The sequence below is a fragment of the Neoarius graeffei genome, chromosome 4 (genome assembly GCF_027579695.1).
Source record: "Neoarius graeffei isolate fNeoGra1 chromosome 4, fNeoGra1.pri, whole genome shotgun sequence".
Taxonomy (NCBI): Eukaryota; Metazoa; Chordata; class Actinopteri; order Siluriformes; family Ariidae; genus Neoarius; species Neoarius graeffei.
In genome coordinates, this window is record NC_083572.1 from 2,209,915 (window position 1) to 2,234,621 (window position 24,707).

General features: G+C 43.4%; 1 protein-coding gene across 1 annotated transcript in view; it reads left to right on the forward strand.

The window, feature by feature from the left end:
* The window catches only part of dgke (diacylglycerol kinase, epsilon), an 18,429-nt gene extending 2,783 nt beyond the window's left edge, over window positions 1–15,646 (forward strand). Inside the window, exons 5-11 of the mRNA XM_060918590.1 lie at window positions 1,191–1,348; window positions 7,696–7,744; window positions 7,831–7,944; window positions 8,027–8,098; window positions 11,095–11,222; window positions 11,743–11,854; window positions 15,023–15,646. Of these exons, the coding sequence (XP_060774573.1) occupies window positions 1,191–1,348; window positions 7,696–7,744; window positions 7,831–7,944; window positions 8,027–8,098; window positions 11,095–11,222; window positions 11,743–11,854; window positions 15,023–15,244 (855 nt within the window). The 3' untranslated portion in view covers window positions 15,245–15,646. The remainder of the gene's footprint in view (window positions 1–1,190; window positions 1,349–7,695; window positions 7,745–7,830; window positions 7,945–8,026; window positions 8,099–11,094; window positions 11,223–11,742; window positions 11,855–15,022) is intronic.
* Window positions 15,647–24,707: the final 9,061 nt, after the last annotated feature.

Genomic DNA, 24,707 nt, shown 5'->3' on the forward strand with positions numbered 1-24,707 from the left:
AGATCAAGAGCCGAACAAATTAATACTAATGTTCACCTTAATACGTATGTTTAACAATTATAAAACCAAACAGGAATGAAGAGCCTGAGCATCCCAGCAGGGTAGAGTTGCCATGGAAACGTCATGTCATTTTGTCAAAAGCATGACTGTATGCACTCGCAACTAGTTTCATGTCAGGTGACCAAAGATTGGCCAGGATATGAGCTCACTTCCTGTTTGGTGACGCCAACAGATTTGACAGGCTGTAATGGGTGAAAAAATACACCTGAAATCTTCTGTGAGACTTTAAAGTGCATATTCTGGACCAATTCCGTGTTTTGTTTTGTTTTTTATCTGAAAGTATGTCCCTTTACACACTCATCCAGAAGGGTAATTTTGCACAAGGCCATCTGTCTACAGCAGAAAAAAATAAAATAACAAAACGCGTCTGGAAAAATCCCAAGGGAGTCTGGAGCCAGATTCGTGACGTTACCTGCGGAAGCGCCAGCAGGCTGCGCGAGATTTGCACGGTTTCAGTGAACAGCCTGTGTAGACCAAGCGCTCCCATTTCTCTCTCATTGTCCGGTCTTTTGGGAAACGATGAGTACTAATCCCATCAAGATTGGTGTTGCTACACCCTCCTACGATACATCTGTTAACCATTTTAATAATTACGCGATAATGTTGAAGAAATTTGCAGAAAACCACCAGGTCGTTTTCTCAAACAAACCAGCGCTGACGTAGGATTCAGAAGGAGGTGTCCCGCACGCGACGTCACGAAAATCAATGTTTCCCGGGAAATCCAAATGCTAAGTTTTTTCAGAGGCGGACCAATTCACCTCAAATGGCTTGATTTCAACTGAATTTTTCTGGTATTGCGCAAGGTAAAAAAATTGCACAAAATGCAGAATGTTACAGATATTTGACCAAAGTTTAATATAAAACAGGAGAATTACATTGATCTTTCTCCTGAATTTACCCGTGATGTGCACTTTAACACACTCAATGTGTGAAAATGGTTTATAAAATTGACATTAAAAATGTAAATATTTTACTTTCTGTTTTTATTTTTTCCCCCCACAGTTAATTATGACTATGTATTATTAGGGAAATTTTCTAGCGCTGGTTCTACCTGCTCAGAAGATTAACGGAAAAACACCTGATAATGACGGAAGTGTTTTTAAGGATCCGTTGTGTCTGTCTCTGGTCAGGGTCAGGATCAGTTCATCCCCCGTGTGACCATCCTCCCTCTCGGGACGGGGAACGACCTGTCCAACTCTCTGGGCTGGGGTTCGGGTTACGCCGGTGAGATTCCTATCGAGCAGGTGATCAGGAACATTCTGGAGGCTGAACTGGTCAAGATGGACAGGTCAGTGTACACACTCGCCGAGACGCGTGTCTATATACACTTCTAGAGTTTATAGACGTAACGAGAGAATAATACTGAATATAATGTCTTTAATATGACATCTCGCTTAATTCATAAATCATCCTGTATAAAAGTTCCACATGTTTATCAAGGAGAATCACACTGGTAAGAAATGTAGCGCTTGTATGGAACACTAGAGGGCGCTAATCATGCACCTGAACACAATTCTTTTATTTGCCTGTTTTGTTTTTTTGTTTTTTAAATACCAAACACTTTAAAATTGGCAATGGTGACAAAATTTCACACACACACACACACACATAACCAGATATTTTTCTGAATTTGTGCCTGTGCACATATTAAAGGAGAACTGAAGTCATTTTTAAACTTGCTTTATTTCTTAATTGACGTATTATTCAATTATGTTTTTGGTTTTAGTAACTTTATATCGTGACTCATATTAGCAACTAATCACAATTAAATATTCTACTTATCAGCCTGTTCGGTTTTTAGCCGTGTTGAATTTAGTTCGTTTGGTCCACGGCAGGCGTCGCTTATCTGCGCGATCTTCACAAGACTTGTGCGAGACTTCAAAGCGTGACGTGTCAGCCAGGTGTCAACTCAAGTTTATTTGTATAGCGCTTTTAACAATAGACATTGTCGCAAAGCAGCTTTACAGAATTTGAATGATTTTAAATATGAGCCAATTTTATCCCTAATCTATCCCCAATGATGAAGCCTGTGGCGACGGTGGCAAGGAAAAACTCCCTCAGACAACATGAGGAAGAAACCTCGAGAGGAACCAGACTCAAAAGGGAACCCATCCTCATTTGGGTGATAACAGACAACATGACGATAACATTAACAGTTTTAACCGTTTTCGTTGATGTTATAAACTCTTCATTGATGGAAACTTGAGTGCAAAACTGTTCATGACAACTGCAGTCCTAAAGTTAGCAAGTCAACTGTAGTCCTCAGCCATAAAAGCATTACTGTAATGCCGCTTTTCCACTACAAACGCGGCTGAGCCGTGCCGTGCCGAGTCGAGCTGAGTCGGGCTGAGCGGGGCTATTGAAGTTGCATTTCGACTACAACCGCGCTGAACCGTGCTGGCTGGAAGTGGGTGGACACATTGGGTGGAGTTAGTGAAAGTGGGTGGACGTCACGTGATGTCGTTAAGCAGCGCAAACAGTGACATCAGTGATAGTGGCGGAACAAGTCAGAGCCGGGCCGGGGGCGGGGCAAATGACCGGGCCCTTTATTAAAGCTTATCATAACATCATTTTAGGCTACAAAATGTCCGCAACTGCGGTGTTTACCAATTTCAACACTACCGGGTGCAACTATGTTATTTAGTACATCAAGTCCTTCAAACGAACATGTAACTCAGAAACAAAAAACATTAGGATACTGTACATGGCTCATAATAAAACATCAATAGCCTATACTGCGCACATTATTTGAAGGGCATACGAATGAGCGCTCAGAGTGGTGACAGGAAGAGTCAGAAATAAAAGGAGGGCGGTGCAAACCTCACTGAATGCACTGTGTTTACCAATTTCAACACTACGGGGTGCAACTATGTTATTTTGTACATTAAGTCCTTCAAACGAACATGTAACTCAGAAACAAAAAACATTAGGATACTGTACATGGCTCATAATAAAACATCAATAGCCTACTGCGCGCATTATTTGAAGGGCATACGGCGAGCCTTGCGCTCCGCGAACTCGTCCACGATGCTCTGTATGTCACTGATTCAGTGAGCTTTTCAGCGGTAGTCTCACGACCCGAATAGTAAACAATAAACATGGAGGACATGGAGTCGTTAGTGTTGCTGGTCTCGGTGCTGTGGCTTGTTGTCACCGACAACGCCAACAGATACTGGCAAGAGCGTATAGATGAGGCGAGGCGCAGAAGGCTTCAGAAATTCTCGTAATTCGTAATTATTCTTCTTCCGGGTTTGCGGTGTTTACAGATCCCAGCGCGCTCGCGGGGCGTGTGTGGGCATGTGAGGACACGCCTCCTCACCAATCAGTGCACAGGGGAGTGTCTGCTCACGCCTCCAGCCTCAGTCGGCACGGTTTGGCTCGCTTCAGCCCCACTCCAAAACGGTGCGAGTTTTAGGGGCTAAGCAGGGCTGAAACGAGCTGAGTCGTGCTGGTTTTTGGTAGTCGAAACGCGAGCCGTGTCGGGCTGAAGCGAGCTGAAGTGAGCTGAAAAAGGGTAGTGGAAGAGGGCCATAAGAGTCCAGAGCGTCTTCCAGGTGCGACTTTCAACTGTCCGTATGGGGCAGAGTCCTGCACAGGTCCATTTTTTGAGATCCGCACCCACCCACATCCGCACAGTACAGCACCGGACCCACCCATTAACCCGTGATTATATCAAAGTTAAATCCGCACCCGCCCGGACCTGTTAACATCCCACCCGTTACCCACCCGTGCCCGCGAAAAAACACACAATTTAAAGCATTCTAATAGAGCACTTAATTTTTTCGATGTGCTTCTCAATGAAAAACAGCGTGACGGTATGGAAAAATACACTCAATTTGTTCCTCTTTTCTTTCAGATTTTCGTAGTAAAAGTAACGGTAAACACGGGCATTTCCTGTACCGGAGCCCTAAATAACACAACGGAAAATGGAAAAAAAAAGCCAGTTTAAAGCAAAATAAAATCAGATAGCAGATGTAGGCCTGCCTTAATTTGCTCCAAGGTTACTGTGAAGGAACAGTATATTGTCCACAGTCCCAGGTTTGAGCTGCGTTCTGCGTTCTTGGATCACAAATCCAGCAGAGGAAAAGTCTCTCTCACTCGCAGCGCTGGATGCAGGGACTGAGAGAACACCTCGCGCAATCATTGCCAAGTTGGGGAAATCCTTTTCATGTTCTTTCCACCACAAAAGGACGTCGAAGGAATCCCCTTTAGGTGGCTTGAGTTCAATGTATGCTGAAACTTCATCTTCGTTCGGCTCGGTGTCATCGCTGGAATCCTCCACATCGGATAAATGATCAGATGGAGACAGACGGGGTCTTTTCGCCGCTTGGTTCACAACGGCGGTGCTGTGGCCCGGTGTGGTGTTGTGTTTCTCACGGAGCTCTGTTAAAATAGAAACAATAATAAATGTGATGAAAATTAAAATCTACTTGTTCATACTAAAAAACAAATAGGCCTATGTATGAACTACAGCCTTCCACAAGATGCCGAGCTTCATTGTGAACTCGGATTACGTCAGACCCACTGGGCAGCAGCTTCAGGCTTTTCAATTTTGGGTGTAAAAACATAGCCAGTTTGTGCAGGGGGTGTAGTTGAAATTTCTCATCAAGGACCTTGAGACTTTTTTCCTTCAGCGATGACAATGTCATGCTGTCAGTCGAACACTGCTGTAGGTGACGTCTTAGGCGCTCCAACCACACAGCTGTCAAGTGAAGGGTGGGAGTTTTGGAGGCTTCTAAGGCTTTGGTTGCGTCTTTGAATCGTGCCAAAAAAGCCACAATTTCGTGCAAAGTCTCCTTGCTAATGGGGGTCAAACGGTCTTCTTCTCCTCGCTCCTCTAAGAGAACATGGATGGCCTCGTACTGGCTGCTGATTGAGTCAAGCATTGTGTGGAGCGAGTTCCACCGTGTTTCCACGGATGCTTTCAGCGTTTTTCTCCAGACGACGCTGGAGGTGTGACTGCTTAAAATAAGTCAGGAGCGATTTGGCAGACTCAGTGAATCCAGAAATCTCTTCACCAAACTCATCTTCATCTGTGTGTTTTCCAAGTGTGGTATGCGGTACTGTGTTCAGGGTATGCGCTGTGCAATTCAACCTGGTGACTGTACGGAGAGCAGCAACAATGTTTGAGCCTTTGTCAGTTACATACACCAGTTTAGGAAAAAACTCCAAGTCCGAATTTACGGAGTGCATGGATTAAAGCTGGCCTAATGTTGTCGGCTGTTTTGCGTAACGTGCTGTCCCATTCCGCAGTGCAAAGTACTCACTCCTTCAGCACCCAATCTCTGTTAATGTAATGTATGGTCACACAGAGCGAGCCTACTTTTCGGAAATCATCAGTCCAGAAATCAAGCGTAACAGCCCCGTTACAGTCAGTCATTTGTGACCTTAGCTCAGCAGTAATGCTTTGTCTGGTGTCATTGGCACACTTCTTAAGTCTACGAGAGACAGTGGTTGGCTCGGGCAAAAGTTGTTGTGCATCCACTGCACCTGCCCGCGCTCCGACATTGATTAAACCCTGAGCCAATTCCAAAAATCCAACGCCACTTACTGTCTCAAAGGACCTAATGTCCCGACTCACAAAATTCACAGCCAACTGCACTATGGTCTCCTTGTCCTCCCTCCTTGGAGGTTTGTAGCTTTGGGGAAAAAAACATTCGATTGTTGAGCTGCTGGTGGCACCTGTGGTTGTCGTCCTTGTGCAGATCTCGGCACGTTTCCTCAGGGAAGACGTCCCCAGTTTCTGACTGTCATACGCGAGGGTTTTGTAACATGCTTTACAAGCTGCATATCCAGTCACCGTGTTGTTGTCTTCATCAGCTATCAAGCCAAATCTATTCCAAATTTCAGACTTCGCCCTGGAAGAATCATTGTTAACTATTTTACATGTACCCTTAGCCAACTTCAGTTTTATCTCATCCGACATGCCGATGCCTGATGCTAGAAATTTGCAGCGGTCGGGGTTTAGTGATGTAGGGTAGGCTATACGTTAAATATTGTAGCGGCCTACTGAGCACATTGTGATTATGGCCATTTGTACATGATAATGAAATAAATAAATATATATATCTCATCTCATTATCTGTAGCCGCTTTATCCTGTTCTACAGGGTCGCAGGCGAGCTGGATCCTATCCCAGCTGACTACGGGCGAAAGGCGGGGTTCACCCTGGACAAGTCGCCAGGTCATCACAGGGCTGACACATAGACACAGACAACCATTCACACTCACATTCACACCTACGCTCAATTTAGAGTCACCAGTTAACCTAACCTGCATGTCTTTGGACTGTGGGGGAAACCGGAGCACCCGGAGGAAACCCACGCGGACACGGGGAGAACATGCAAACTCCACACAGAAAGGCCCTCGCCGGCCACGGGGCTTGAACCCGGACCTTCTTGCTGTGAGGCGACAGTGCTAACCACTACACCACCGTGCCGCACGCATATATATATTAGAGAGAGAGAGAGAGAGTTTAATTTATACTGTGAATATATAGGCCTATTACAGTTTTGATGCATCTGATACCCGCCCGTGTGTAATCACTACCTGCCCGTAAAATTCCAGATCGTTAAAAACCCGCCCATTTCAGCAACTATTTGGCCATACCCGTGGGTACCCGACCCAGTGCAGGACTCTAGTATGGGGCCGTCCTCCACAGGAGCGATGCGATGAGACTCCAACCAGACACAGGGCACCAGATGGATCAGGCAGGTCTGAGGAACAGCATATTTCGGTGCCGCCATTTTGAAAACCGTTTTCCAAACGAAATATTGCACAAAATTGAGTTTAAATGACGATTACTGCCTACTTTTTTCAAACTTTCCTGATTGCTATCAAACACAAAACTTCCAGCTTGATTACGTCAGCATTCGGAAGAGGGCGCGTGCGTCTTTTGACAACGTTAGCAGATGTCGGTCACTTTGATTTCCGCTGTACGTTTTACTTCCGTCCTACGATGTCTCGCACAGGTCTCAACGAATCTCGTTTACGGCCATTGCTTTGACATATGGACTGATATATTACAGAGCATATTTCAAACACTCAGAACTTGCTATAGCAGCGACAAAATAGCGATCAAAAATGCATTCCTGTATATAATAAAATGACATAAATAGAATTTTGATGATAAAAAAATTTGCCTTCAGTTCTCCTTTAAATCTCTGTGTAGTAGCACAAACCAATTTAAAAAAAAAAAACTAAACAAAAAAAAAAACCTCAGCAGTCCTGAAACTGAGCCCTGTGGGACACCGTGTTTAATCCAGGGTTCAACTAAAGCTCATAATTTCTGAATTCCGATTAGGAACATGCCAAAGAAGGCTCCTCTCAACTTGGAATTCCTACTTGGAAGCTCAGGACGGTGTTGTCGCTATATGACTATATTATTTGGTTAAATTTATAGCACTGATTGATTTGTACAGTTTGCTGGCAACCAAAACACGCTTTCAATGAAGCGTCCATGTTTTCTCCAAGTGTGTATCTCAAATGCATCAAGCTTTAGCGGTACAGAAGTTGCAACCTCAGGAAATAATCAGTTTATCGATCTGTTTTGAAAGCTGCTCTGATATCCAGCAGGACGAAAACGTCTTTCTTGTGTAATTTAACTGTATTGTATTGAACTGTGTTCACACTTCAGATGGAAAGTTCAAGTCGTCTCCAAAGGAAACTACTTCCGCAAGCCAAAGGTCAGAGCACCTCCGCATTACACACGTTCTGCATCTCCGTTACTGAGTAGCATAACGTGACCTCACGTGGCTCGATGTCTCGACAGGTTTTGTCCATGAATAATTATTTCTCTGTGGGTCCAGACGCTCTGATGGCCCTGAACTTTCACACGCACCGAGAAAAGACGCCGTCCTTCTTCTCCAGCCGCATCATCAACAAGGTCTGGGAATATAATAGTGTTCATTTTAATTATGTATTAATATATTGTTTACTTATACGTGTGTGTGTGTGTCATCTCTCAGGCGGTGTATTTTCTCTATGGAACCAAAGACTGTCTGGTGCAGGAATGTAAAGACTTGGACAAAAGGATTGAGGTGAAGATTTCCGTGGTCTCAGTCACACAAAGCACAAACGTACTTCACTTTCACAGCTGATTCGCAAGCGTCATTGTTCACGCACTCACTGCGGTATCTCATGCACATCTGGAGGATTAAATACGGTGTCCACTAGATGGCGCATCACACCAGAGCTGTTCATCTGGTTTCCAAGCCGCCTGTGAGATTTACTGATTTCGTGCACAGCTCCAGAACTTTCTGATTGTTGTCACTGAGTTTTGTTTCAAATCAAAAAGTCTGACCTGAAAAGAAACTCCAGAAGACTGGAACTCAAAACGGCTGTTTTGGTAGGTTTAAGAGGTTTTTAAAATTCTAACACTGACTGTAATCAGAACTAGAAAAGCACTCGGACAGCGCAGACCTCCGCCAAGAAGCCTTTAAAAAAATCCAGGATCCAGAAGGTGATCCGGATCACCGCCAAAATTTAATGGATTGTTACTTGTGCCCAGTCACACCTCTGGAAAAAATTTCAGAGCAATCCGTTCATAACTTTATCCGTAATGTTGCTAACAGACAAACCAACAAACAGACAAACCAACGCTACTGAAAACATACCCTCCTTGGCGGAGGTAAAAACCAGTTAGTTTACTTAATCTCGAACACAGTACATGCTGTGATATTTGAGACACGTTAGTTTGTTGACTCAGCTGGGGACACCGTGTGCCTCCACTGTTTTACATCAGTGATGCACGCGGTGTCCGTCTTGAGTCCACGTCCACTGAGTCAGCATCAAGTAGAAATCAGCCTCGGGTTATTTTTGGCTTGTGATTGAGATCAGTCATGTGAACAACTTCTCATTCTAAATGAGGTGAAAGTGCAGAAATGGTGCAAACCCACCACACTGTTCAGAAACAGAAACTGTACAGGAACAGGAAAGTGCACTTTTCAAAGCAGGACACGCCCACATAGTAAAGCAGGACACGCCCACATAGTAGTAGGCACCTGTCGGTCTCAAAAGACGATGGGTTTCACGCAGTAGGAGTCTTGCAGCATTTGGAGTGGCTGCAGAGGCCAACGCAGGAATGGCAATCCTTTCCGCACCGCTGGCAGATGTACGTGGAGGCTTCTAACATTTGACTCCTGGCCTTTCTTTTCTGCCTTTTTGTCTCATTAAGCAAAACCCGCCTCTCTTCAAACTTGGAGATGCCTTGCTGTAGAGTGCGCTTCCAGGTAGATCTCTCAGAGGCCAGAGTTTCCCATGAGTCAATGTCAACCCCCATGGCCTTGAAGTCTCTCTTATACCCCTTTTCCTCCAGGGCTGGTTCGGGGCTGGTGCTGGTTCACAACTCGTTTAACTTGTGAGCCAGCTGAGAACCAGTTTGCTTTTCCATAGCTCATGGTGCTAAGGGGAGCCATGTCATTACGTCACTGTATATGTCAGTTACGTCGCTACGTTTGCATAAACCTTGGTGCGAATATTGAAGCAAAAACGCGTGCCTCTTTTCCACCAAATCAGTTCCAGGGCTGGTTCGGGGCCGGTGCTGGTTCACAACTCGTTCAACTCGCGAGCCAGCTGAGAACCAGTTTGCTTTTCCATAGCTCGCGGTGCTAAAGGAAGCCACGTCAGTTACGTCGCTGTATATGTCAGTTATGTCGCTACGTTTGTATAAACCTTGGCGCGAATATCAAAGCAAAAACAACACGGAAGAAGCAGCAGCAACAACAACAATAATAATGGATGACTTCGCGTTTGTACAGCTGCTGCTTCTCGTCGCTTAAAAATGGCGATCTTTCGCGGTCTTGCGATTGTTGTTGGTTTTAACAACTCTGCCCCCCCGCTGACGTAAGCGGTTCTTTCCTCTGGCCCAGCAGAGAGTTGGTGCTAGCCTGGAACCGGTTTTTCTGGCCCCAGAGCCCGTTCTTTGTCAGTGGAAACAGAAAACCCGGTTCCAAACTAAGCACTGGCCCCGAACCAGCCCTGGAACTGCTTTGGTGGAAAAGGGGCAACACAGGTGTCTTTAAAACGCAAGAGGGGTCTGCCTAAAGGTCATTTTCCCTGGACGAGCTCTCCATACAGCAGATCTTTGGGGATTCGCCCCTCGTCCATCCTCATAACATGGTCCAGCCAGCGCAGGCGACTCTGCTTCAGCAACACACACATGCTTGGGATTTTAGCTCTCTTTAGGACATCGTTGTTCAGTATCTTGTCCTGCCAAGTGATGTTTAGTATCTGTCTGAGGCAACGTATATGGAAGGCATCCAATATTCGTTCCTGCCAGCTACGTAGAGTCCAGGACTCACTACCGTACAGGAGGGTGCTCAGGACGCACGCACTATAGACTTTGACCTTGGTGTGCTCCATAAGTTTCTTGTTTAACCAGACTCTCTTTGCTAGCCTTGACATGGTGGTAGCTGCCTTACTGATGCGCTTGCTCAGCTCTGAATCGAGAGAGAGGGTCTCAGAGATGGTAGAGCCGAGGTAGACAAACTCATGAACAACTTCCAGCACATGGTTCGAAATTGTGATGCGGGGCAGTGAATCTACCCCTTGTCCCATGACTTGTTTTCTCTTCAGGCTGATGGTAAGTCCGAAGTCTTGGCAGGCAGCGCTAAAGCGATCCATGAGCTGCTGGAGCTCTTCAGCTGAGTGAGTGGTGATTGCAGCATCATCAGCAAATAGGAGGTCATGCCCACAGCAACCATGCCAAGTATTGTTCCAGACTGAAATGATGAACAGAATTTACTTCAAAGGGCATGGTCGTTATTTATTTTCCTGAAACTAATAGATATGTAGCTCCTTTTTCTGCTGAAGGAGAAACGCCTGCGGTAAACATTGAGCGTTTCTACAAGTGTAATTCAAGTTGAAGTTTGCAACGTTTAAATTTAATATAAAATTATATCTAAGATTTAAATAAGCCCTTTGGTGGTTTCATTAGAGCTCATGGAATTGTTAAATACAATATGATATAAAACCAGAAGCTGTGTTCTCCAGTCTCCATGGCTGTAAATGTTTAACTGGTGTGTGTGTGTTGCAGTTGGAGCTGGATGGAGAGCGGGTGCCGTTGCCCAGTCTGGAGGGCATCATCGTGTGCAATATCGGCTACTGGGGTGGAGGCTGCCGGCTGTGGGAGGGGATGGGAGACGAGCCGTGTCCTCCAACACGGTCAGTCCTAAAAAAGATCCTTAACGAGCCACGCCCGAATGAACATTTTTCATTTCCTTTAGAAATGTCACACGCTGTCCGTTCTAGCATCAGTTGCTAATGCTTGAGTCAGTACACTAACTAGAGACATGAACTCTGGCTAAAGTTCAGCAGAGTGAATCTGATTGGGTGGTGATAATTTATTCATAATTAGTTAAATGATGACGTGCATACAGGGACAAGATGATCATTCATCTTCAGTTTCATATTTCATAAGCTGATTAATTACTTAAGATAATCTATTGACAAGAATGCAGTTAGCGTACAGACTAGTAGACGCGCTGTGAACTAGCCGTGGAATAAACAGGCTAATCCACCAATCAGCGGTGTGGTACATGCAGGAACTAAACATCACAGTAAACGTGTTAAGCCACTAACTAGCTTGTTAGTGTACATTCTATTGTAATCAAATAATTAACTCCAAATTGAAGTTAAATTCTTTGTACTATATTCTGTAGTAATGTGTTTTGTGTGTGTCCAGACTCGATGACGGGCTGTTGGAGGTGGTCGGGGTGTTTGGATCGTTCCATTGCGCTCAAATCCAGGTCAAACTCGCCAACCCTGTCCGACTGGGCCAGGCACACACTGTGAGGGTGAGGAAGTGTGTGTGTGTGTGTGTGTGTGTGTGTGTGTGTGAGGGAGAGGTCGTGGTATTTACCAAGTTCTTCCTGTTAGCTTATTGAACTGGTTATTTGATTTGAATGGGTTCTGATAAACTCAGATTGGTTATAATGTGCTCTGTGGGTGGAATAAATAAATATTATTGTGCACATTTAAATAATTAACTAATTTAATTCTTATTATGAATTTATAATTATAAATTTTGAATTTATCTGGAATTTATGTTTACTACAAAAAGTTTGAGAACCCCTGAGTTAGCTAGCCATATTTAAAGAAGTAGTTTGTAATTTTTTTTTTTAAATAAGCCAAAATTAATCACTCAATTATTTTAAATATAAAAAGTTAGAAAATGTGTGACTGGCAATATTATTGTGGAGTAGAGCTGAGTAATTTATTCATTTCAGGCATTTGATTAAACATTTTTCTGGCCTGGAAATTAGCTCCTCCCTCAGCTGGAACAGAAGTAATCAGCCTTAAACACCCCCCCCCCCCCCCCCCCCCCCCCCTTTCTAAAAAGTCAACTTGCTGGTTATATAGACCCCTTTCACTGACGTCACCCGAAACCGGAAGTAAACAGACCCTGCGCCATTTTGGAAGACCAACAAACTCGTGATTAGGGGGAAATAACGGCAGCGGTATGTGAACCCACGAGAATAAAGTGGAGTGGCAAACGACTTAAACAAACAAATCTGAGCTGTTTTATTTATGATTTATTGGCCCAACAGTAGACTTGAAAGAAACCTGTGTGAGACTTGGCAAAAAACTGTGGATATAATGGATAAGTCTGTGCAGGATCTGCGGACACTTTGAGGTAAGCAAACGCAAGAAATTCAGATTTAAAACATGCTAAAGTGGCCCCAAGTTGATAACTGTATGAGGAGCAAGCCTCCCAGACTTCTACAATTTAATAATAATAATAATTTAGGATGGTTTGGGGCTTGCTCGCTGCTGCCAGGTTGGTTGTTGAGTAGCCTGACTGTTCTTTTTTTTTTTCTTGCGTGTGGTATCATTGTTGACGCGAGGTTGTTTTTTGAACATGCCAGTGCGGACACGATTTCCCCTGATGAGTTATGACTTCAGATGCGATGCGTGTGTGGAGGTGTGGAGTCCGCGTGATATGTGCGTAAGAGAGGCTTCTCATGTGTTTGGAGATCCGCGCTCCGAGACAAGCGCAAGCACCCCCCCCCCCCAAGGGAAAAAAAAGGGACCCCCCGAAAATATCGGCATAGTTCGAACACTGAGTGTAGGCACTGGGTGTAAACAACAAATAGTTTACAATGTCTGGGTAGCAAACAGATGGCAGAATTGGTGTCCGGTCCTCCTCATGTTTCCATTCTCCCTTGCTGCGAGTCTTATCATATGGGTCAAACCCATCAATCACAGCCAGTTTCTCCACATACCGTGCCCTTTCTGCAGCTGGTAATGTACTCACATAACCAGAATCATCATCCATCGTGTCACTTTACTCTCGCTCGTACTTTGTTTTATATTGTAAGTGCATGTACTTGGTCTTCCAATATGGCACCTAACAAAATCTTGCGGCGCGGTGACGCCATGTGAAAGGGGTCTATAGAGGATGTGCAGTCACGTGACCCGTCCATGTTTACTCCGCCGTATTGGACGGCTTCAGGATTGTTTAGCTTGCGCGAGCGTAATGGATCCAGGGAGTAATCCCCAAGAAAATTCGGAAAATACCCCATCTACATCGCGCGATAACTTGTCTAAGTTTGTTCAGCATCTTGAAGGTGACGTGAGGCAGCGTTACGTGGAAAAGTGTTCCAGGTTGAGGATTGCAGATCCGTACAACTTGCCGCAATCCTTGTTCAGGGAAATTCGGAGCTGCGGTGCCGGCGATTTGCCCGATCTGGCCTACCATGACATTTACAGTTTTCTTGTTAATCGTGAATCGTGTTACACTGGCAAAGCCCTCAAAGCTTACAAGAGCCTGGAAGCTTATAAAATATTTTGTTGTGGGATGGGTATCCCAACTATACCTCTGGAAGGTTCCGAAGAAGAATGTCTACTTGATAACCTCACGGGTAAGTGGCATTAAGACATTTATCATAAAGAGACTATTCAGGACGTTTTATCGTAAGAATGTTCGAAATCTAAACTCAGTTCCAGATAATGACAGGGTTGTAAATATGTATGTTTTTGTCTGAAAAACAGTAAATCAGGAAGCTGCGCATGTTTGCGTGGAAGCTGCACAAATGTGCGTAGCTTTCTGATTTACTGTTTTCTTCTCATACTTCCTGTGTTTCATGGACTGTAACGGCATTTGCTCATTTAGTAATTTTAATACAGAATTTACTTTGATTAAATTATTCAGACACTCCAACGCCCCCCCCTAAAAAAAAAATCGGATCTGCACGATTCAGCCATGAAAAAGGCGGCATCCGCCAAAAGGCGTGTCGTTTGCATCCCTGATTAAGAACATTAATATTACACGTCCATGTGAAAACCAGTTATATTTCTCTGATCACAGCTTGGTGATAGGTGGTGCAGTAGACTACAATTATACAGCAAGTTCTAACTAATATTTTGAAAAGACCCCAATGGTCCAATAAAGTGTGCAGTGACTAAAAACAGCGTCTCTCCTCGTCTGCGGGGAATCTATAAAATGACACGCCCTCCTTTTGGCCCTGTCTATTGGTACAACCAAATGCTGAACAAGATATAACCATTCTCGAAAGATCTACTCCCACACACTTGATAATTAGAACGGGTTCGTCTAAGTTCTATGCGCGGCCATGCCGTCCAAGATGGCAGATAAACATCACGTGACGTCATGTGCACACTCTCTATATATAGATGTTTCAGCAGCAGGGTTCTGTCAGTGCAAATTCCCAGGGAGCAGAGGGCACTAAATATGGCACACTGCTCCTTTAATCACTTATGTTACAGAGGTGTTGTCTGGCTGTTGTGTTGTGCAGATAAAACAGGTATTTAATGGTAAGTGTTCGCTCCATTGAGCTGAATGATGTCATGATGTGTGATTGGATGATCTAATTTAACCGCAAAATCACTTTCATGTCGTGTGTAAATTGTTTTGCTCAGGTGACTCAAGCGTGGGGTCATGTGATCGTTATCATGCCTTATGGCTCGTTAAGATGTTTATGGTGTGTGTGTTGATCCTGCAGTTGGTCCTGAAGAGCTCGCACATGCCGATGCAGGTGGACGGAGAGCCGTGGGCTCAGGGCCCGTGCACCATCACCATCACGCACAAAACTCAGGCGCTCATGCTGTACCACAGCGCTGAGCAGACTGATGATGACGATGACGAAGAGTCCAGCGTCTCGGACGCTGAAGGACTGTCAGTGAAGAGTGTTCATACTCCGAAGAAGAGTTCAGAACCTCACTGAGGCTGCGGCTGCGTCCCAAATGCAGATGTGGTGGTCTGCTCTGGCTATGTAATTAAAAGTTTTTTTGTTTTTTTTTGAATATAAGTTTTTGCTGACTGACGTTCACACGGTTACGTTTACAGACCTGCCGACCTTCATGCGTTTTAACATCAGAGTGCGCCGGAATGATTCATCACTTGATGGTCTCTTTACCCTCAGGTTAAAAACAGCACATGACCCGACTGACGTGAATCTGTAATGATTAATAGTCACATAGAGGTGAAGAGGGCGGCACGGTGGTGTAGTGGTTAGCGCTGTCACCTCACAGCAAGAAGGTCCGGGTTCGAGCCCCGGGGCCGGCGAGGGCCTTTCTGTGCGGAGTTTGCATGTTCTCCCCGTGTCCGCGTGGGTTTCCTCCGGGTGCTCCGGTTTCCCCCACAGTCCAAAGACATGCAGGTTAGGTTAACTGGTGACTCTAAATTGAGCGTAGGTGTGAATGTGAGTGTGAATGGTTGTCTGTGTCTATGTGTCAGCCCTGTGATGACCTGGCGACTTGTCCAGGGTGAACCCCGCCTTTCGCCCGTAGTCAGCTGGGATAGGATCCAGCTCGCCTGCGACCCTGTAGGACAGGATAAAGCGGCTACAGATAATGAGATGAAGTAGAGGTGAAGGGTCGGAACTTTCCACCATTCACTGACTTCCTTAAAACAACGCCCCCTTTATTAGTAATTTGTGATACTGTAGCTCGTACTGACTGGAAAGATGTTTGAGATGTTACCCTCAAACACTTTTTCAATCAAAAATTGTTTAAAAAGCCAGATTTTCACTAAAAAAAAAATCAGACCAACGATGAAGTGAAAAGCTGACTGCTAATAATTTTAATTAGAAAGCGATTAAATTAGAGGAGACTGTTCTAACCTGTTGTGATAGAAACTGGAGTGAGTGAGTGTTCAGAGTTTACATGCACGCTTTATTAGTGATTGCACTTAGTTTTTCTGGAATAAAAAGACGGTGTGCATGTAAACCTTTTCTAGTGTTTACGGTCCTCACTAAAACAGAAGAGCTGGTGGTTACTGTAAAATCCTGTGTACACACACCACTTTCACATTAAACAAATGATTTGTGATTTACTAACATGCTAGCTTTTAGATTAGCCTTCTCGCTGAAATGCTAGTTTGTTGGTTACAGGCTAATTTTTGCCTACCCTGTTTACTTACATGCTAGTTTGTAAATTAGCCTGTTCATTAACATGCTAGTTTTTATATTAGCCTGTTTGCTTAACTGCTAGTTTCTTGATGATGGGCTAATTTTTAGGTTAGCCTCTTTACTTACAAGCTGTTTTGTTGGCTATAGCTTTTATTTATTTATTTTTTCTAGGTTAGTCTATTTAATTAAATGCTAAATTAGTCTGTAAGCCACAAATTTTGGCTACCTTATTTATTAACATGCTAGTTTGTGGCTTACATGCTAGCTTTTAAGTTAGCCTGTTTACTTAAATGCTAGTCTGTGAGGTACATGCTAGTTTGTACTGTAAGTTAGCCTGTTTATTTAAATGCTAATTTTTATATTAGCCTGTTTGCTTAACTGCTAGTTTCTTGATGACGGGCTAATTTTTAGGTTAGCCTCTTTAACATGCTAGCTTGTGGCTCACATGGAAACTTTTTACGTTAGCCTGTTTACTTACAAGCTGTTTTGTTGGCTATACTTTTTTTAGGTTAGCCTGTTTAAATGCTAATTTGTGGCTTACAGGCTAATTTTAGGCTACCCTGTTTACGAACATGCTAGTTTGTCTTCCATGCTAGCTTTTAGGTTAGCCTGTTTACTTAAATGCTAGTTTTTATATTAGCCTGTTTGCTCAACTGCTAGTTTCTTGATGACCGGCTAATTTTTAGGTTAGCCTCTTTAGTAATGTGCTAGCTTGTGGCTCACATGGTAACTTTTTTTTTTTTTTTTTAGGTTGGCCTGTTTAAGTGCTAATTTGTGGCTTATAGGCTAATTTTAGGCTACCATGTTTATTAGCATGCTAGTTTGTGGCTTACATGCTAGCTTTTAAGTTAGCCTGTTTACTTAAATGCTGGTGTTCTACTTGTATAAAATATAAAGTGGACTGCACAGATGTATATTACACACACAGGGTTTTATGGCAACCACCAAATGCTCCAGGGGAAAATCTGCCACGTGTCAGTTTTACATTCCCACTTTTAGAGGAAAATGTTACCTGGAGTAATGAGTAAGAAAGTGTTCTACCTGAGACAAGTGACCTCCATTAAAAATTGTCTCTCTCCCCACCGGTCGGCAGGTCTGCATTAATAGCACTAGTTCTGAAACACTGAACATCGTTATGATGTCATGCATATAAGCGATGATCACATGCACTGATATTTGTCTTGTAAAAAAACTTGCTGCAGGAGGTTTTTAAAGCTTTGCAAGCAGTTTTGTGCAATAAGAGCGTTACGCTTGGGGCCACAGGGCAATCACTTCTTATAAACTTATAGACATCGTCCTGGTTGAGTCACATGATCTTTCTGCTTTGTCTTCTACCTATAATTTATATAAAACTTTTTTTTTTTTTTTGGTCCTGAGATTCTTTTCTGTTTACGATCTCGTGAATGTATATGAATTATTATGCCACATAATAATTTACCTAGCTAATATTTTGGCACTGTTTACTGTGTTGTCCAAATTGTGTATTTAAAAGAAATTAATTACTTTTAATATATCTGTTAATAATAAGTTCTGCCACATTTCATATAAATTGTATGACAGGAAGAAAAAAGACATTTCTAATGAGGTCATGTGATTGTCCCTTTTTGAGATTGATGATATAGTTTGCGGTTGCCATGGTAACAATAGTCTTAATATTGACAGGTTTACTGTAAAGCTGTGAAGTCACAGGACCAAAAAAAAACAAACCGTCTCCTACATTTTGTTGTATTTGTTGTTTGGTTTAATTTTCTAATCTACACTGTCCTGATGCACTGTTCTAACTGTTTGTTGTATTTTCCACTTTTATTTTCCACTGTACTGTGTGTGTGTGTGTGTGTGTGTGTGTGTGTGTGTGTGAGGTTTTTTTTTTGTTTGTCTGTAAAACCGTGTTTTAATTTACTGAAGATGAATGATTATAGTAGATGTGTGCACGAGCAATCTGCCACATACAGCACACACTTACTGTACATGTTTGTCACTGGTGGGCGTGGCCCTGCATCTATCATACCGTATATATCTCTTCTAAAGTTAGTAACATAAACACTAGCACATTAATCAGTGTTTAAAATGAGTTTGATTTGTGTGTCACGTGCTCAGCTTTGTACTAGCTTTGTTTTCAGATTAGATTGGCAAAGCAAGCTAACTTCATTAGCGGCGGGTGTACGCTCACCACAGGCACCAGCGATCTCTGAAGAAAAGACTTTGAAACACACACACCATAGGTTTGGGCTCAGGAATCTTTCATGTATTATTGCATTGCAGTATTTGCTTTACAGACATAAATAAAATTGAGAATCTGTTTAAATGTTGGTTGAAGCTGTTCCTGTGGGGGTTTTTGGAGAGGGATGGTGTGGACACCTCTACTGTACATTGAATACATTTCCCTGTGTGTGTGTGTGTGTGTGTGTGTGTGAGAGAGAGAGAGAGAGAGAGAGAGAGAGGCTGTTACTTTACAGTTCATCATTTCTGTGTTTAGAACAAAGTCACGTATTTATTATTGAATCTGCAGGGACAGAAATCATCCAGGATTCATTCTGAGTTTATATCGAGTCGTTATTTTGGCAATATTTTATATTGGGGTTGTTGCATTAAAAATCTACGTGACATGAAGACAGATGTTTTGAGAGATTTCATAAGAAAAAGAAGCAGGAGTTTGTGTGAAAGTTCGTTTCTCTCTGAAATGTTGAGAAAACCTGAATGTGAACGATGAAGTAAACAGGATAAACATCATTCCATCAGTTTATATTTCTGAGTTCAGAACATGTATTTACTGAGTGTTATACAGTCAAAACTCTGCTGGGTTCAGATCTCAGTTCTGGAGCGTGATTGGATGAAGCTGAATGCACTCCTGGGTTACTCCTGACTGTCCTAAGATGCCGTGTGAATTTGGTAAATATCTGAAAATGTTCACTTTTATCCCCCAAAAACACAAAGGCTAACCCCTTACCTTTTTTTGGGTGAAAAATTTGACGCTCTCGGATCTTCACCAAATTCGAGCTGCACCTTAGGGAGGTAAAGACTAACACAGGAGTGCACTTAGTTTCATCTGATTATCCTTCAAGGCTGAGGAAGTAGGTATAGTATGTTAGTGTAGTATCCTGGAGTACACACACAGAGACCAGGTCACATGACAGATCACCTTAACGACCCTCTAGGCTGCTAACACCGTTCATACCCGGCCTACGGTGACCCCAACACCTACAAGATGATTGAGAGGGTCAACAACCCATGTGACCTCAACAACTCTCCTTAAGATTGCTTTTGGTCCCCTAGAGCAGTGATTCTCAAACTGTGGTACGCGTACCACTAGTGGTACGCGGGCTCCATTCTAGTGGTACGCCAAAGAATCACTTAATTAAATATAAATACAATTTTAAAAAATAAAATTAAACGTGAAATACTATCCATAATATCCGAATGGATGAAAATATCTTATCAACCGATGACAAGAAAATGAAAGGAGATACAAATTAAGTTAATAATTTTAAAAAGTTTGCAAGTGCTTCTGGGTAGCCATACGTAGCGTATGTACTCATTCCCGCCGGTTCCGCTGACAGACGGTTATCCGACATTGGTAGACTAGGCTGTGATGGGAAAAGGTGGAGGTGGCTTTGCTAATTATGACGAGTACGACAAAATTACTGTCATGGCTTAAATCCGCGAACGGGAGCGTGGATCAGGAGAGAGGGAGAACTGAAGAGGACGTGTGTGAGCCGAGCGCAGATGCTAACGACAGTGGCAAAACCAGCCCCAGAACTGCTAGCAAACGGCAGAAACCAGTGAGGAGGAAGTCTGACGAAAAATACATAAAACTGGGATTCATTTGGAGCGGGACAGAGGAGCTGCCCAGGCCGCAGTGTGTTGTATGTGGGGACGTTCTGAGCAATGAGTCCATGAAACCATCGCATCTCAAACGGCATCTTACAACCAAACACACGGCACTAAAGGACAAACCAATGGATTTTTTTTTTTTACGAAAACGTGATGAACTGAAGCAGTCCAAGTCCACCATTCTGTCCTATGGTACACCCGTAGCCAAAGCACAGGAAGCTTCATATCGTGCCAGCCTCCTGATCGCCAGAGCCGGTAAGCCGCACACAATCGGGGAACTGCTGTGTTTGCCATTAGCCAAGGAGATGACACGTATCATGTGTGGAGAGAAAACTGCCAGAGAGTTAAACTTGGTGCCGCTTTCAAATGACACCGTGTCAAGGAGAATAAACGACATGGCTGACGATGTTAAAAAGACACTGATTGAGCGCATTAAGAACAGTAGATATTTTACCATACAGCTTGATGAGACTACAGATGTTGCAGATTTGGCCAATTTATTTGATTCATTATTTAAGTACAGTGTTTTATTTTCCTATATTTAAACACAGTGTTACTGTTCAAAGTACTGTGTGTAATGTTACAGTGGCCAACAATATTAAATATACTTGTTAAATAAAACCTCCACCTTGTTTTTAATGAATACTTAGGCCTACTACGCTACTGTATTTTAATGTTGGTCATTATGGTGGTACTTGGAGAGCCAAGTATTTTCTGAGGTGGTACTTGGTGAAAAAAGTTTGAGAACCACTGCCCTAGACGATAAACATCTGGAACTCTGCACTAGTCAGACAGAACTGAAGAAACCTTTCGTAGTAAACGACCTACTGTTGGCGTCTGATCAGGGCTGTGTCTCGCTGGTTGTGTTGCTTGACCTTAGTGCAGCATTTGATACCACTGATCATTCCATTCTTCTGGATAGACTAGAAAATGTTGTGGGAGTTAAGGGAACGGCCCTCTCCTGGCTCAGCTCTTATTTAACTGATTATCAGTATGTTGATGTAAATGGTGATATTTCTAGACGTACTGAGGTAAAGTTTGGTGTTCCACAAGGTTCTGTCTTGGGTCCACTGCTTTTTTTCTCTATATATGTTCCCTCTGGGTGATATTATTCGTAAGCATTGTATTAGTTTCCACTGTTATGCTGATGACACACAGTTGTATGTTTCTGCAAAACCTGATGAGAGACACCAGCTTAATAGAATTGAGGAATGTGTAAAGGACATTAGACACTGGATGCTTATTAACTTCCTTCTGCTTAACTCTGACGAGACTGAAGTACTTGTACTCTGACCACATGCAGCTAGAAGTAAGTTTTCTGATTCCACAGTAACTCTGGATGGCCTTTCTGTTTCTTCACGTGCAGCAGTAAAAGACCTCGGAGTGATTATTGACCCCAGTCTTTCATTCGAAACTCACATTGATAACATTACCCGGATAGCTTTCTTTCATCTCAGAAATATTGCTAAGATAAGAAATTTATTGTCACTGCATGACGCAGAAAAACTAGTTCATGCTTTTGTTCCCTCCAGGTTGGATTATTGTAATGCCTTACTGTCTGGATGTTCCAATAAGAGCATAAACAAGCTCCAGTTAGTTCAAAATGCAGCAGCAAGAGTCCTTACTAGAACTAGAAGATTCGACCCCATCACCCCTGTCTTATCCACACTGCATTGGCTCCCAATCAAATTTCGTATTGATTATAAAATACTACTATTGACCTTTTAAAGCACTGAATGGTCTCGCACCACAGTACCTGAGTGAACTTCTGCTCCTCTATGACCCGCCACGCCTACTTAGATCAAAAGGTGCAGGCTATCTGCTGGTACCTCGTATAGTGAAGGCTACATCAGGGGGCGGAGCCTTTTCTTACAAAGCCCCACAGTTATGGAACAGCCTTCCAAGTAGTGTTCGGGAATCAGACACAGTCTCAGTGTTTAAGTCTCGGCTGAAAACATATCTGTTTAGTCAAGCCTTGTGTTAATGGTGTTTATGAGGTAAAGGAGTAGATCTGGAGGATCCTCAGACAGAGTGTTTTGGTAAACTGGGATGTATGGATGCTGTCAGTCCCCACTCGCTTGCTCACTCGAGTTTGTTGACTGTGTAGTGGCTGCTGCTTTACGTCCCGGGGCCCCTCATGCCTGTGTTACCTTCTGGCTCTCCCCTTTTAGTTATGCTGTCATAGTTAGTTGCCGGAGTCCCTGCTTGTACTCAGTGCAATATGTATACTGTTCCTACTTATTCAGGTGACATTGGGCATACCTAACAACCTGTGTTGTTCCCCCCCCCCCCCCCAAAAAAAAAAAAAAATCTGTCCCTCTGAGTTACATATTGGTCCTGGGATTGAGACGCTGAACCTCTTCTGCTCCTTGGACCTGCCTGATCCATCCTGGTGCCCTGTGTCTGATTGGAGTGTCATTGCATCACTCATGTGGAGGGCGCCCCACGTGGACAGTTGGGGGTTGTGCCTGGAGGACGCTCTGGACTCTTGCAGTGGTGCTTTTGTGGCTGGGGACGGCAGTTGACTTGCTGACTTTGGGACTGCGGTTGTTGTGAATGGTTTTGCGCTCGGGTTTCCGGCGGTGGGGGGTTTATAGCATCAACGAAGCTGACTTTATGTTAGGACTGTTAATGTCATAGTCATGTAGTCTGTTGTCGCCCAAATGAGGATGGGCTCCCTTTTGAGTCTGGTTCCTCTCAAGGTTTCTTCCTCATGTCGTCTGAGGGAGTTTTTCCTTGCCACCATTGCCACAGGCTTCATCATTGGGGATAGATTAGGGATAAAATTAGCTCATGTTTTAAGTCGTTCAAATTCTGTAAAGCTGCTTTGTGATAAATGTTTATTGTTAAACGCGCTATACAAATAAACTTGATTTGACTTTCGGATAAGAGATGAAACATCTTCAAGAATTTCAGGTAAGTCCAGTTGCTTTCTTTAGCACCTACGCTTTACAGTGTAGTGTAGTACAGTATGGTGTGGGAGATAAAATGGCTGTAGTTACTTTAGGCACATTTCCATCCAAGCTCATGTAGTGCATATGTAGTTTGTGTGATAGCGACCCGATCTCAGTTCTGGAGCGTGATTGGATGAAGCTGAATGCACTCCTGGGTTACTCCTGACTGTCCTAAGACGCCGTGTGAATTTGGTAAATATCTGAAAATGTTCACTTTTATCCCCCAAAAACACAAAGGCTAACCCCTTACCTTTTTTTGGGTGAAAAATTTGATGCTCTCGGATCTTCACCAAATTCGAGCTGCACCTTAGGGAGGTAAAGACTAACACAGGAGTGCACTTAGCCTTGAAGGATAATCAGATGAAACTGAGATGGAATATTGTGTAATATCGCACAGTACAGAATCCCAGAACGTAGCGGCATGTAGGAGAGCTCGGTACAGGAGATAAAACGCGTACAGTAAAGACATGGTGTAATATTTATAGAAGCAGCTTTGGGAGCAAAAGGTTGCTGGTTTGATTCCCTGGAGCAGCAGGAATGTAGTGACCAGCAGAAGTGCCCTTGACCTCCCCCAGGCTGCTCTGGGACTGCTGTACATCTGTGAAATGCCTGTACAGTGTAGTGCACAGCTTACTACAGTAGACCGTTCCAGTGTAGTGTATCATCATCACTCGGTACAGTAGATGTGTGTGTAAAAACAATACACAGTTTAGTGTAGTATAATCTAGCTTAAAGTAGGGAAATGTAGCAGAGATTAATATAGTATGGGAGATAAAATAGTTGTAATGCAGTACAGTAGATTATAAAGGGCCGTAGTGGGATCATACAGTTTGGCCCCATCACACTCCGGAGCTGAGAGCCGACTGCTGGAAACGTTTATGTACAGAGTTAACTTCTAGAACAGTTCTCATATTACAGAGAAACCACGAAGCAGAAACTCCTGCGTCCTGAACGTGTCTGATGGCGTTATGTTACAGGTTTACATCTAGTAAGTAAATTTAATTTATAAAAGCACATTTAAAATAGTTTTCACTGACCAAAGTGCTGTACATAGGGTAGCTAAGAAATCAGAGGTAAAATGGACAAACGAACACAAAAAGAAAAGATGCATTAATAGCTACAACAAAAATACACATTACAAACACAGACTGACAGCTAGACAAAGAGGCCAGAATTATACGAACAACAACATTGAAAAACACCCACTACAAAAAGAACTAGGGAATGGGCAGCTAAGACGGCGCAAAAGCCAGTGAGTAGAGGTGAGTTTTGAGCCTGGATTTAAAGGAGGCTGACTTTTATAAAGCACTGACGCTGGAACTCGTGCTGCTGCTGCTACAGAAACGATAACGTATTAGAACGAGACAAGCGCATTCATATAAACCTGTGATGTGCAGCTGCGTCAGAGCTGCTGTTCTAGAAAATTAATCAACATCTTGATTGTACACATGGATAAGTCACCACACACACACATTTACAAAACAGACAGTGAA